This window comes from Heterocephalus glaber, unplaced genomic scaffold (assembly GCF_053883595.1).
Source record: "Heterocephalus glaber isolate CG9 unplaced genomic scaffold, H.glaber_assembly_v1.0 deba00000936, whole genome shotgun sequence".
NCBI classification, from domain to species: domain Eukaryota; kingdom Metazoa; phylum Chordata; class Mammalia; order Rodentia; family Bathyergidae; genus Heterocephalus; species Heterocephalus glaber.
This window is the reverse complement of record NW_028258172.1, coordinates 1,981,648-1,997,775: the sequence shown is the minus strand read 5'-3', so window position 1 is coordinate 1,997,775 and position 16,128 is coordinate 1,981,648. Positions and strand designations below refer to the sequence as shown.

At 37.6% G+C, this 16,128-nt stretch overlaps 1 protein-coding gene across 1 annotated transcript in view; it reads left to right on the top strand.

Moving 5' to 3' along the window:
* Positions 1 to 16,128, top strand: part of Faah2 (fatty acid amide hydrolase 2) — a 261,184-nt gene that overhangs the window by 215,068 nt on the left and 29,988 nt on the right. Inside the window, exon 9 of the mRNA XM_004873576.3 lies at positions 12,507 to 12,618. Coding sequence (XP_004873633.1) covers positions 12,507 to 12,618 — 112 coding nt within the window. The remainder of the gene's footprint in view (positions 1 to 12,506; positions 12,619 to 16,128) is intronic.

Here is a 16,128-nt window from a genome sequence, read left to right as displayed (position 1 = left end):
CTAGATGTCTGACAATGTCTCTGGCAGGACTAGGGGTGGTGTGGGGCAGTGAGCAATAGGTGGAAACTCAGCCAATGTCAAGATGTGAGGTACAAACAAACAGGAACAGTTTTAGCTCTCTGTGCCAAATGAAAGTCCTAGTTGGCATGGGACAAACTTGAAGTGCCCAGTGGTGACTCAGTTGCATCCCAGGCCACATATTGATGACTACAGACAGGAGCACATGGGTGGACTCCGCAACTACCATTCAATTGTGCTCTCAATTCCTGCCATCAGGCAGATGGGGAGGGAGCCTCCCTTTCCCTTGGCGTGCACTGGCAAGGATGCTGCAGGGCTACAGCCTCCACAGTGTTTGGAGAGAGGATGATGAGATGAAGGAGCCCATACAACTCAAGTCTATTCTGGGAGGCTGGATTCTGATGCACTCCTTGGTTATCACCAGCTACTGGGAAGTTTTCAAGATGGCTATTTCCGGGGTAGTTGAGGGTGGAGGCCCTGCAGATCAACCCTCATGGACTTCTCCCTTTCTTTTTAGCTCCTATGTTTTGTTTGATCTAAGAGTAACTTATTTGAATTCAATTTTCTGTATCAGGGTATATGAACCTACCCTGCTTCCAGTTACCTGTGTTTTTAGTTTATCTTTTCTGAATCTTTTTGTCCATTAAGATTTTAAATAGACAGCCACTCTGTGGACCAGCAAACATATGCATAAGTGTCAATGTAATTTTCTCAAATGTGGTTCTTCACCATTTGGTGCTTGAGGGTATCTCGGGGCGCTCCCTACACAGCATAGAGCTGGTAGAAGTCAAAGAGAAAGGTGGTCGAGACAGATAGGATGATTCTCAGCAATACATGTGGAGTCTCTCATCTTTCTAACTTCTATATAAGAAAGTGTGTAATACATGTCTTTCTATGCCTTGTTTATTTATTTGTTTGTTTACTTATTGACTGCTTTTTTGAGTAAAGGTCTCACTATGCAGTTTAGGCTGGACTTGAGCACACCATATAACCCAGGCTTTCTTCAAACTCAGGTGATCCTCCTGCCTCAGCCTTATGAGTGCTGGGATTACAGGCCTATGAAACCATGCCTAGTTCAATGTGCCTAGTTTATTTGATTTAAGAAGATGGTCTTGGAAGAGAGAATATGCCCATCTAGGAGGTGAAAACAAGAGTGAGACTCTCCCAATTAGTACTCAGAAAAAGCAGCTAACATGAGGCAAATGTGAAAGATAAAGTCTGATGCAAAAGGGTAAGTGAAAAGAGAATCTAGCTGGATGAAAATTCAGTGTTGTGTGTACAAGGGGATACAAAACCACCCCCAAATCATGACACCCTAACTCCCACTCAAAAACTAACATACATGTCATGATGGGAAAGTATCAGACAGTGAGGGAGTGGCTCTTCAATAGCTTGTTGGCTGATGGCATAGACTCACAATTACTCTTACCTCCCTGTGATACCTGGGCATTTTCATTGATATACTTATAAGCCAGAATTCAAAAAAGTAAAAAAGCACAGCATTGTATGAAACAAAATGCCATGCATTCAAGTCATGAAAATAATAAGAATCCAGTGTCAGTGAGTGGTGGGACTGTCAGGAAGGAGAAGGCTTGCCTGACAACAGAAAAGGTAAGTTGCCAATTCCTCCCAAAGTAATGTGAATGATGTGCTTGTGGGTCACTGAACATGCTACTTGTTATTGCTGTCAGAGTCCCATAGGGATGAACCCAGAACCACCTAGCTAGAGACTGCAGAGAGAAGGGAAATATGGCTCTGCACCAAGTATACAGATCAGAAAGGGAGAGATCATTTGGCAGACGTAGAACAGAGAAGACACTCTCCTATTGATTCCCCAAACACCAAAATGGCCTGAGATTGCATTAGGTCCTGCCCACTATCTATGCTGACAAAAGGAACCCTCTGCTCAGCCTGAAGGCAGCCCAAGGTTTTTCAGGAAAGTCCAAGAGCAGAGCTCTTGAGACATACAGATAAATAAGTACAGGCAGAGAGATGAAGAATGGGATCTTGCCCAGAGGTCTTCTGACCATATACTGTTCCAGACAAAGAACAAGAGTGGAAGAAAGATGGTGATAACCACAATATTTGCCAGTCATTGAAAGGAGTGAGAGCATAAGAGCCCTGGAAGAAGTCAATGCTGAATCAGAAGCCAAGAATTGGATGAATTATACATTTACTTTCTAAACTTAATGAGGCAATTAGATCTTAAGATAGAGATGGAGGCCTGCAGTTGGTCACAACCTGAGCACCCAGAAGATAGTTCCCAGTGGAGTGACAACTCTCACTGCCTCTGGCAGGTTAACTGAGTGGTCCACAGAGAGAAACCCCCTATCTGCTTGCAATCAGACCATGACTGCACTGGAGAGGGTCCTGTGTGGACACTCTGAGATAATGCTAAAACTCTTTAAAGCATTTTATTTTATTGTTATTTCTTTGTTTGCTGGTTTATTCTGGGTTATCTGGTGTTTATTTTTCTTTTCTTCTGGATCTTGTTTCTATATTGGTATTTTAAAATTTTACTTTACTCTTTAATGTTTTCCCCTTTGTAGTGCTCTCTTTTTAGCCCTTATTTTTTACTTTTCAAATTCCTTTTTTATACCCTCATCCTCTTATTTTTACCTTCCCTTCTCTGTCCTCACTTCCATTTATCATATGGAATATATATATATATATATATATATATATATATATATATATCCTGTATATGTGCACTAGAATTGACCAGTGCTATAACAGTATCATTCAATGGCCTATCTGGGCAATCCTTAACAAAATTTTTCTTAGACTATCAAAACAGAAGTAAATACAAATATATAAACAGGTTCTGACAATCTCATAACCACCCATAATCACTAAACACATTTCAACCCACCTGTATACCTCTGCCTGCCTTCATAAATATTCTATAAAACCCTGTTAAATCTATCTCTTTACCTCAGCCATAAAAAAAATTCCAACAGATTCTAATACCCCATTTTTTACTTACTGCCATTTCTCTTACCTCCCTTTCTTTTCACTACCATAGATATATCTTTTTCTTCTTCATCTAATTTTCCACATCCACCATGTACAAATAGCAGTAAAATATCATCTGAGGCACTAATAAAAACCTACCTACTAACAAAGGTCAATATGTGATGGATTCATCCCTGAATTCTGAAAGAACTTAAGTGGATAAAATATCAGTAATTCTCAAACATTTTAGTGAAATTGAGAGGGAATGAATACTTCCCAATTCATTCCTAGAAGTTAGAATTAACCCAATTCCAAAGCCATATAAGGACACAACCGAAAAAAGAAAACTACAGGCTAAGCTCTTCAATGAACAAAGACATTAAAATGCTGGCAAAGATAATGCTATAATTTAAAAAGACATACATTAAGACCAAGAAAATTTCATCCTACAGATCCAAGAAAGGTTCAACATATGTGTAATGGCTTGTATTAGATGTCTCCCCAAAGGTGCATACAATCCTGCTTGGGGACCACCTATGAAGATGGCTGGGCCAGAGTGTATGAATGTGAAGTAAGGGCGTTATATTAAGATTGAAGATGTGGATAATGGAAGCCACACAATGTGTATGGGTGGCACTGATCAATAGGCTTGTAGCCTGAATGTAGCCTAAAGGGAGAGAAATAAGGCTGGCTTGCTACTGATGTTCACTGGAGTTTGTTGCTGTTTCTTGTCTGACTTGCCATGGGTTCTTCTGCCATGTCACCCTGCCATGCAATCAGCCAACTGTGAATTTAAAACTATACAATCTGTGAACTGCAATAAACATTTTCTTTTTTAACTTGTGCATGTTGGGTATTTTGTCACAGTAATAAAAGTGTAACTAATACACATTTTGATATTAGTCAAGTGGATTCTTTGCTTTGAGGCTCCCTGGTGATGTTGTTCAGATGCCTTTGGACCTGGCTTCTGGAAAGAGCTTGTAAAGCTTTAGATATGCTGGCTGAAGCAGCAGACCTAGCATGCTATAAAGTGTATTTGATGGGAGATTGTGTTCACATCTCAGAAGGACAGAATGCTGATAGAAGTGCAAGTGATAAAGATCAGGCTCAGGAGGTTTCTGTTAGGAACGAAGTCTGCATTAGTGGTTGGAGTCCAGACCATGTGTGTTATGCTTTGCCAGGAAATTTGTGTGCATTTTTATTCTATTCAGAGACTTTGATCACTGAACTAATTAATCTGGTAGATTAATTAGTCTAATGTTGAAAAATTGGTATGGGAACTATTGAAGGCTTTTAGCCAGATCTCTAAGCAAAGATCCCAGCAGAATGATTTTGAATGTTTTGAGTACAGCCAGAAAGGAAGCTCTGGTAGTAAAGAAGCAGCAGAGGAGAACCTAGTTGCTGAGAAGGAAATGAACAATAGAAAAGATGGCCTGCACATATCACAAGAATCAGCAGGACTGCACCCTGTGCAACATCAAAAGTGCAAAGGTGAAAGACTTTGCTAGACCATCATGTTCTAGAATGACAGCTACATAAGGAATTTGTTTCTCAGGACTGGGTTCATAGCACCAAGCAATCCAGGCATTCATCCTCTCAAACAAGAGAGAAGGAAGCCTAGTTGCTGCTCCAGCTGGGAGCAGACCTTAGCATCATCCATGTGGTGCTGGTTTTAGGTGCATGCAGAATGCAAGTGTTGTAGGGTCTAGAAGGCTTTCACCAGGTATTATATGAAGGCCTGTGAGGCCAAACAGCATGCCCACAAGAGGGCTATGTATGAAGCTGTGAATATGAAGGCAAAGATGCAATGCAGAACCTGGAAGTTTGGAGCTACTAGGAACATGGATCATCTGGGGAAATCTGCAAGGACTGAACGATGTCAGCTCAAGAGAGAAGCCATGGGAGCTACAAGCACTGGGTAAACCATAGTTTGGAGAGCTACCCAATCTCTTTAAGTTCACAACTTGCTACCTACTACACCAGATCCTGGACATGGAGTTTCAGGACTTAACGTTTGCTTTGCTGGACTTTGGACTTCCTTTGGTCTCATTCCTTCTATCACCCTCTTCGTACCCTTTGGAGTGGAAATGTTTACTTTGTGCCATTGTTCATTGGAAGTGTTTATTTTTTTATTTGTACAGGGCTCATAACTAACAGTTTGCCTTAAGTATCAGAGCAGACTTTGGATTTGGACTTTTCAGCAATGCCAAACCTTTTAGGCCTTTAACAACTCTTATGGATGGAATAAATTTCTTTTGCATAAAGGAATGTGCAGGATTATTTGGGGGGCAGGGTTGGAATGTTATGGTTTATATGTAGATGTTCCCCAAAGATTCATGTGGTAATAGGTGAGGAGTTTTCAATATGGCTTGATTAGGGTGTGTGAATGTGCATTAATAATGTGACACTGGTTTTAAACATTTGGATAGTGGAAGCACCATCTGGGTTTGCATGGCACCAATCAATTGCCTTGTAACCTTGATGGAATATAATGGGACAGAAATGCCAGCTTGGTGTTACCACTTGCTGCAGCTTGTTGCTGCTGCAACCTGCCTGTCTGCCATTAACTCTTCTTGCATGCCCTTCTGCCATGCCATCTTGCCTTGAATAAAATGAACTGTGGACTGAAGCCTCTACAAACTGTGAGATGAAATAAGCTTTTTCTTTTTAACTTGTGAATGTTGAGTATTTTGTCACAGCAACAAGAAGAGTAACTAAGAATTGGCAGATTCATATTCACATGAGAAAAACCAAAAACTAAACAAAAAATATAAAAAACTAAACAATCCAATACTGGGAAAAACAGTAAGGTAATAATAAAAAACTACCTAGTAACAAAATTTTATTACTTAGTGAAGTCATCACTGAATTTTGAAAGAACTTAAGTGAAGATACAATGTCAGTAATCTTCAAACATTTTAGTGAAATTGAAGAAGAATGAGTACTTCCAAATTTATTCCTGGAAGCTAGAATTATCCTGATTACAAAACCAGAAAACAACCCAACTGAATAAAAAAATTAGGCTAATTTCTTCAATGAAAATAGATACTAAAATAATGGCAAAGATAATGCTGTAAATCATTTAAAAAGACATACATCATGACCACACAAGTTTCATCCCAGGGATCCAAGAAAGGTTCAACATATGTGAATCAATTTATGTAATACATGACATAAACAGAAGCAAAGAAAATAATAGCATGATCATCTCAAAGGATGCAGAAAAAAACTGTTGACAAAATCCAACATTCATTAATGATAGAAATTCTGAAAATACAGTTTTAGAACAAACTAATCTCAATCTGATAAAATTTATTTATGACAAGTATACTTACAACATTATTTTAACTGAGGAAAACATGAAATCTATCTAAGTTTGTGAAAAGTTAGGAAATCAGTAAATATTGGAGACCCCCGTAGTTAGGTTTAACCAACTTGCCCAGTATAAAATGCACACCTGAGAAATAAATACACTAAGAGACAGAACTAAGAAAGAGAAAGTGAGTCACCGTAGCACTGCTCCCAGTGCAGAGGAGGAGGTTTCCGAATTGGCACACGAATGTTCTCAGCACAGAGGAGGTGAGCCACTCAGTGCTAGCAGCAGCCCCCAACTGCCACTGAAATGAGAAGACAGGTAAACAAGCCTCAAAACCAGACTTCCTCATCACCTAGAGCAACCCCAAAGGGAAACAAGAAGGAAAAATCTGATACTCAACCACCTGGACTACCTGAACTGGCAAAGAAAGAGGATCTGGAAAAAATGAAATCAGAAATAATTTCTCAGATAACAGCAGAGATTGTGCCCATAGTGCAAGACATAATTAATAAATCTAGAGAGGACACAGATAAAAAAAAAATAGAGGAGCGGAGGAACATGATGGAATTCCAACATAGGAAAACAATTGAATCCATAAAACAGATGCAAACAGATTTACAGTAGATTAAAAGCTCCACTGAAAGGCTACACTGCAGAATGAGCCAATGTGAGGACAGATGGGCCGGGGATTTAGCTCAGTGGTTCCGCTGCCTGCCTCGCAAGCACAAGGACCACAGTTTGATCCCCAGTACCAAAAAAAAAAAAAAATGTGAGGACAGAATTTCAGATAGAGAAGATAAGATTGCAATTAGTGACCATGAAAAGAAATATTTCTTTAAAATTGTAAGGGACTAGGAGAAATCAATCAAGCAGCTGTTAGATAATCCAAAGAAGAATAAGACTAATCGGAGTCAATGAAGAAACAGGAGAGAGTGCAGATGACATAGAAAATCTTTTCACAGAAGTGATGGCAGAAAACTTCCCCACCAGGGGAAAAGAACTTGACATGCAGATAAGTGAGGCATATAGGACTCCAACCAGCCTTGATCAAAAAAATCTACACATAGGCATATAATTGTTAAGATTCCAGAAACTCAACAGAAGAACAAAATTCTACAAGCAGTTAGAGAAAAACCACCAAATTACATACAAAGGAAAGCCCATCAGAATCACAGCAGACTTCTCAATGCAAACCCTCAAGGCAAGAAGAGATTGGAGTGATGCATTCCAAGCTCTAAATAAAAACAGCCTCCAACCCAGATTGATGTACCCTGCAAAAATATCTTTCAAAATTGATGGTAGAATAAGATACTTTCATAACAAAGAGAACCTTAGGAACTTCATGAATACCAAACCAGCATTCCAAACAATATTAGACAATACCCTAGGAAAAGACAATGAGGATCATAACCCAGGAAACCCAATACAATGAATCCTTTGGACACAACAAGAAATTAAATATAAAGGGGAAGAATCCAACAGAAAGAAAAAGTCATAACATGATACGTCAACACGTTTCAGTTATGATCATCAATGTTAATGGCCTCAATTCACCAATCAAAAGAAATAGACTGGCAGAATGGATCAAGAAACAAGATGCAACAATATGCTGCATACAAGATACACACTTAATTCAAAAAGAAACTCATAGACTGACAAACGGTGGAAAACAATAATCCATGTGACAAAAAAACCACAAAAAACAGGAGTAGCTATCCTCTTTGCAGATCAAGTAGATTTCAAATCAACACTGATTAAGAGAGACAAAAAAGGACACTACATCCTTGTAAAGGAAGCAATCCAAGAGGAAGAGATGACAATCACAAATATTTATGCACCAACATTAGTGTGACCAGCTGTATAAAACAAATACTAACAGACATGAAAAATCATATAAGCAACAATACAATAGTAGTGGGGGACATCAATACCGCACTTTCACAAATACATTGATTAATTAGACAAAAAATAAACAATGAAATACTAGAACTCAATAAAACTCTTGAACAAATGAACTTAACAGATATTTACAGTGTTCCACCCCACAAAATCAGAATACACATTCTTTATAGCTGCATATGAGTCACTCTCCAAAATAAACCACATACTCATTCATAGAAAATGGTTAAGTAAGTGCAAAGTAACTAAAGTTATGCCCTGTATAATACCATAGTGTGATGAAATTGGAGATCAATAGAAAAAGAAACAGCAAAAATTTCATAAATACGTGGAAATTGAACAACACACTTCTGAATACCCAATGGGTCACAGAGGAAATTAAAGAAGAAATCAGACAGTTCCTTCAATTAAATGACAATGACAATACAACGTATCAGTATATATGGGACACAATGAAAGCAGTCTTATGAGGGAAATTCATAGCAGTGAATACTCATATTAGGAAAACAGAGTAAGCCCAATTAAACAACCTGATGCTGAACCTCAAGCTTCTAGAAAAAGAAGAGCAGGACAAAACCAAAACTCATACAAGGGAGAAAGTTATAAAGATCGGAGCAGAAATCAATGCAATGGAGACTAAGAGAATGATACAAAAAAATCAAGGAAGCCAAGATTTGGTTCCATGAAAGAATAAACAAAGGCTGGGGATTTAGCTCAGTGGTTTCGCTGCCTGCTGTGCAAGTGCAAGGATCCCAGTTCAATCCCCGGTACCAAAAAAAAGAAAGGAAAGAAAGAAAGAAAGAATAAACAAAATTGACAAACCCGTTGCCAAACTTATCAGGAAAAAGGCCCAAATCCATGTAATTAGGAGTGAAAAGAATGAAATTACAATGGATGCAGCAGAAATTCAGAGGCTCATCAATAACTACTTCAAGAACCAATACGTCAATAAGATGGAAAACACAGAAGGAATGGACAGATTACTAGATACGTATGAATTACCAAAGTTGAACGAAGAAGACTTAAAATTCTAAGCAACCCAGTATCAATCAATGAAATTGAAAAAGTATTTAAAAACTTACCAACTAAGAAAATCCTGGGTCCTGACGGCTTCACTGCTGAATTCTACAAGACATTTAGAGAGGAACTACTGCCAATACTGTTTAAACTCTTCAATGAAATTGAACGGGAAGCAATACTCCCAAATTCATTCCTGGAAGCAAGCATCACCTTGATCCCCAAAGCAGAGAAAGACCCAACCAAAAAGAGAACTATAGGCCAATTTCACTAACAAACATAGATGCAAAATCCTTAATAAGATACTGGCAAGCAGAGTGCTGAAGGTCATAGACTCAGACCAAGTTGGATTCATCCCCAGGACAGGGATGGTTCAACATACTCAAATCAATCAATGTAATACACTATATCAATAGAGCCAAGGACAAAAACCATATGATCATCTCAATAGATGCACATAAAGCATTTGACAAAATCCAACATGCATTTATGATAAAAACCCTACAAAAATCAGGAATAGACTCTCTCTAGCTGAATCTGATAAGAGCCATCTATGAAGAACCAAGAGCCAATATCATACTAAATGGTCAAAAACTGAAATCCTTCACATTAAAATCATGAACAAGACAAGGATCTCCACTATCACCACTCCTGTTTGATATAATTTTGGAAACATTAGCCGCAGCAATTAGACAGGAGAAAGAAACAAATTGAATAAAGATAGGAAATGAGGAAGTCAAATTGTCATTATTTGCCGATGACATGATACTCTATGTGGAAAGTCTCAAGAACTCCACAAAAAGTCTTTTAGACTTAATAACCAAATCCAGTAAAGTAACTGGATACAAGGTCAACACACAAAAATCAATAGTTTTCCTCTACACAAACAACAGACTCACTGAGAGAGAAACAGGGCAAACAATTCCTTTCATAAGAGCATCCAAAAAACAGAAATACCTAGGAATCAACCTAACAAAAGAAATCAAAGAGCTCTTCTTTGAACTGGATGAAACAGATGTTAGGTACAATTCTTGAAGACATTAGTGTAAGAAAAGATTTTATGAAGAAAACCTCAATTGCCCATTAACTAGCACAAACAAGCAACAAGTGGGATCTCTTCTTATTAAAAAGCTTCTGCACAGAAAGAGAAACCACCAATAGTGTGGTGACACAACCCACAATGTGGGAAAAAATTTTCACCTGCTGTTCCTCAGACACAGGTCTGCTATCTAGAATCTTTAAAAAAATCAGACCTCCCAAATTTAAAGACCCAATCCAAGTATGGGCATCTGAAATGAACAGATATTTCTCAAAGAAGTAGAAGTAGCAAATAAACATATGAAAAAATGTTCAACATCACTGGTCATTTCAGAGATGCAAATCAAAACAATGCTGAGATTCCACCTCACCCCAGAAAGAATGGCTGCTATCATGACATCAACCAATAGCAAATGCTGGTGGGGCTGTGGGGAAAGAGGAACCTTACTCCACTGCTGGTGGGAGGGTCAACTGGTGCAACCACTGTGGAAATTAGTATTGAGATACCTCAGAGAACTAGGACTGAAAGTTCCATTTGACCCAACTATTCCCCTGCTGGGTATTTTCCCCACAGTATGAAAAGAATCATATCACAGTGATATATGTGCACCCATGTTCACAGTAGCACAGTTTGTAATAGCTAATATTTGGAATCAGCCCAAATGCCCATCAACTGGAGACAGGATAAAGAAAATGTGGTTTTGTTATTAAATAGAGTACTACTCAGCCAGAAAAAAATGAGGAATTAGAGACATTTATAGCTTAATGGACGCATATTGAGGCCATTACTCAAGGGAAATAAATAGGACACACATGTCTAAATACAAAATAGTTTCTCTGTTGTGAGACTCTGAAAGTGTTAGGAATAAAAGTTATAATAAATAGATAATGTGAAGTAGGAAGAAAAGGGGCAAAGGGGAAGGGGAAGTGGGATGGTTATTGGAAAGGAAAGAAGGGAATGGAATTAATATGAGAAAATGAAAAAATGGAAACAAAGTCTTTGTAAATTGGGAGGGATGGAGGATTTTAAGGGAGGGAGGATTTTAAGGGAGGGCAGGGGATGAGGGAAAAATAAGAACCAAGAAAGATTATGTAAAGGTGCCAATTTCCAATGAAGAATGTCATTTTATTGTATACATTAAATGTACCAATAAAATTAAATTGAAAAAAAAAGAAAGTGGATGTCCAATGCCAATGCAACTGACAAAGGTAATGGCCTGTCCAAGCCACTGATTTTTATTAGTAATCAGTTGGGGTAAAGGTGAGCTATGTGCAAGGTGAGTACTATTTTTGAGGCTATGCATTTGTGTGGTTTCTATGGAAATTAATATAAACGAGTTCATAAAAGACAAGACAAAGCATTCACAAATAGGAACAGAATAGACAAAATATGTGGTTGTAATTAGAATACTGTCCTATTAGTTAGAAGATTTTAGTAGTGGGAACAGAATTTGGTGTGAGATACTCTGATCTTAGCAAGTAGGCTTCAGCCAGACTCACTTCTGAAAAGAAGCCAGTTGTGGGATTAACTGTTTACATCCTGCTTTGGGAAAAATTGATGTTACAGTCTTCTGCAAATAAATATTTTGTAAATGAGAAACAAATCAAGAATTGAAGGAAATAGGAGGAAAGTGGAGGGATAGGTGATGTAAAAGAATTAAAGGCTTTAATATGTATGTACCGATCCCTCATGATGTTTGCAGTAATTATATAGTGCAAATATCTACTAGTAAAAATTAAGAAAAATGAAGATACAGTCTAGTTAACATTTTATTGCAAGAAACCATTTTAGTTTTTTTCTTTATGGATAAATAGCACACATACATGTGCACACACACATGTATATATATTTTCTTTGTCAACTGATTAGTGACAGACAACTGAGCTGATTACATATTATTGTTATTGTGAATAGCATCACAATAAACAGATTGAATCAGGGATTTCCTTGGTATGACATTTTCAATTCTTTGGCATATATTCTTAGAAGTGAGATTGCTAGATCATCTGATAAATGTTTTCAGTTTTTTACTAATCTTAATAATTATTTTAATAATTTACATTCTCCCAAATCTTGTTGGAAAGTTACTTTTTCTCCAAATGCTACCAGTATTTGTCATTTTTTTAAAAAATGCCCATTCTAACTTGTATAACATATCTTATTGTTGTTTGACTTCCATCTATCTGATAGTTAATGATATTGGCCATTTTTCATTAACAAAACTTTTAAAAAACCTTATTGTGTTTTCTTTCTCAACCTTAGGAACCTGTGAAATTTGTGGATCTGCTTGGTGACCATGGGAAGCCTATCAACCCTCTGTGGGAATTGATTAAATGGTGCTTTGGTGTGTCAGTGTATACTATTCCTTCCATTGGTATGTAGATCAACTTCTTTCCTAGGCCATTTGATGTGTTTGGGGAGGAAAGTGCATTCTACCAAAAGTGTTCTAATGAGAACTACTCCCACAGTTTGATGAAATCTACAACTATAAATAAATTAATTAACACCAACAATATTCTGATCAATCCCTATGTGCAAATCACTGTCCTTTGAAATGCATTTATTATGTTGACAATTTTATATGATTAACAACCATAACACAGTAAAGTTATATCACTCTTAGTTAAGGAACACTCTTCTAACACTGGTATTACAAACTAAAAATATGTATTGTTTTCCTATGTGTTATATCTCAATAAGAAAATGTAAAATTTGGAATATATATTTGATGTTTTGAACTTAGAAATAGCCTCACTCTTGAAAATTTTGTGAATTAACCCTACCAAAATGTCGATTACTGATAATGTACAACAAGTTCAGTTTAGCAACTTCAAAAGTTAGTTTTATTAATGCACAAATATTACAGAGTTGATGACTTTTTTGATTTCAAAAATTGTTCATTGAGTGTCTGATTGCCAGAAATTAGACTTTTTAAACCTTTGCATGTCATCCACTTAAATATTCAAGGGAGCAAGTCAGATAATATAGGTATTATTATTTTTTATGTTAAACTAAAGCTAATAGAAGTTAGGTTAGTTATTTAAAACTGAAGATTAATCATAAATTTTGTAAATGCTACCTAGCTTGTCTTCCATTCTGTTTGTACCATCAGAGGTTCATTTTTCTTGAATTTAAAATGAAATTAATAAAGTATTGCTACTTACGTATTTTAGTACATTCAAAAATACACTTCATTGCATTTTCTTGCCAGTTAAAAGGGATTGTGCTTTAAAAGCATGTGAGATACAGCTCAATGCTGCATGTTCTGGAAATTTTTATGTTATTAATAAATTTAGAAATTGATCTTAGAAGATTTAAAGGCTCAATAAATGAAAAATATTTTGTTACTTTATTATCAGCACAAAGTTCTATTTTATGAAGTGGCAATTATTAGAAAGTGTTGTGTTGTGTTTTCAATAGCAATGGTTCTCTTATAGCACCAAGAAAATACATTAACGACAAGGAGCATTTGCAGCATTCATTTGAAAGTATCTTTCAGAGTTAAGTTCCTTCAAAAGAGTTTTGATGACATTCTATTCACTAATATTCTCACTCTTATGTTTAGTCATAAATACTGAATAAAAATAGTATAGTGATATGAAGTCTTTAAACAACTACTGACTTCTTTGATACTAGTTTAACCCAGACAAAACTCATATTTTCTCATGCTAAATAATATAAATTTTTATCCCTCTGTTCTGGAGTGATACCTAAGCTGGTATGTTTTTGGATAACCAATTAAAATAACAAGCCCAAATAGAAGTAACAATGAAGTCTTTTTCCCTCTAAAAAAAGACAAAACTATAGAAGGAAAAAAATCCCTGCCCTGTCTGCCATTTTCCCTCATGGAACATTATTTGACTGAGGAAGCCTGGTGTGGTGGTGCATGCCTGTAATCCCAACACTCTTGGAGGCTTAGGGAGGAGGTTCACAAATTGAAGCCCCGTCTGATCAATTTAGCAACTTATAAAGACCATATCTCCAAAAATTTAAATATAGGCTGGGGATGTAGCTCATTGTAAAGACTATGAATTCTCTAAAACAGACACATACTCACTCAAAGAAGATGTTTGAATAAGTACAAAGGAACTGAAATTATCCCCTGTATATTGTCAGACCTCAGCATAATGTAATTGGACATCAATAGCTAAAGAAACCAGAAAAAATTAATAAACAAATGAAAACTGTGCAAAACACTTCTGAATAACTAATGGGTCACACAGTAAATTAAAGAAGAAATCACAGAGCCCGCTGCAGACAGGCAGGTCTGCGCACACCCTACCAAGGCCCCGAGTCCAGCAGAACACACTGAATCAGCCCCGACCCCAGCAACAATCCACTGGACCCCACCCCCGCTCCTCTGTACAGCCACCTGGTTCCACACTACCAAGACCCAGAGGACAAGGGACCACCAGACCATGAGTCTCACTGCTCCTGGCCCAGAGGTAGGGGCTCCAGAGCCGCCATCCCACTGCTCCTGGTCCAGAGGAAGGGACTTCCTGGCCACCATCCCTCCTGCTGCTATCAGCCCAGAGGAAAGGACTTTTGGGCCATCTTCTGTCCCGCCACTCCCAGCCCACAGGAAAGGGCATTTGGGCCACCATCCCTACCGCTGCTAAAGACCCTTGTCCCACCTCTCCCAGCTCAGAGGAGGTAATCCATGAAGGTGCCAACAGCCCCCCCCCATCGAAATGAGAAAACACATAAATAAGTCTCAAAACCAGACTTCCAGATCACCTACAGAAACCCCAAAGGGAAATGAGATGGAACACTCTGACACTCAAACACCTGGACCCACTGAACTGGCAACAAAAGGGGATCTGGAAAAAATGAAATTAGAAATAATTTCTCAGATAACAGGAGAAATTGTGACCCTAGTGCAAGACATGACTAATAAATCTAGAGAGGAGCTCAGGAACATGATGGAATCATAACATAGGAAACAAATGGAATCCATAAAACAGATGCAAATAGATTTCCAGGACATGAAAAACTCCATTGAAAGTCTACACAGCAGAATGAGCCAATGTGAGGACAGAATTTCAGATATAGAAGATAAGATTTCAATTAGTGACCAGGAAAAGAAAAATTGCTTCAAAATTATAAGGGAACATGAGAAATCAATCCAGCAGCTGCTAGATGATGCAAAGAAGAATAACATAAGACTGATTGGAGTTAGTGAAGAAACAGTAGAGAGTGCAGATGACATAAAAAACCTCTTCAGAGAAATAATGGCAGAAAACTTCCCAAGCAGGGGAAAAGAGCTTGACATACAGATAAGTGAGGCATATAGGACTCCAAATAGCCTTGATCAAAAAAATCTACACATAGGCATATGATTGTGAAGATTCCAGAAACACAACAGAAGAACAAAGTTCTCCAAGCAGTCAGAGAAAAGAAACAAATCACATACAAAGGGAAGCCCATCAGAATCACAGCAGACTTCTCAACACAAACCATCAAGGCAGAAGAGCTTGGAGTGACATATTCCAAGCCCTAAAAGAAAACAGCCTCCAACCCAGATTGATGTACCCTGAAAAACTATCTTTCAGAATTGATGGAGAAATAAGATACTTTCATGACAAAGAGCACCTTAGGAACTTTGTGAATACCAAACCAGCACTGCAAAGAATTTTACACAGTATGTTAGGAGCAGACATTGAGGATCACAACACCAGGAAACAAAGCAGAATGAACCCACCTGGCATGACAAGAAATTAAATGTAAAGGGGGAGAACCCAACAAAAAGAAAAAGTCATGGCAATGACAAGTCAATACGTTTCAGTTATAACCATCAACATTAATGGTCTCAATTCACCAATCAAAAGAAATAGACTGGCAGAATGGGTCAAGAAGCAAAATCTAACAATATGCTGCATACAAG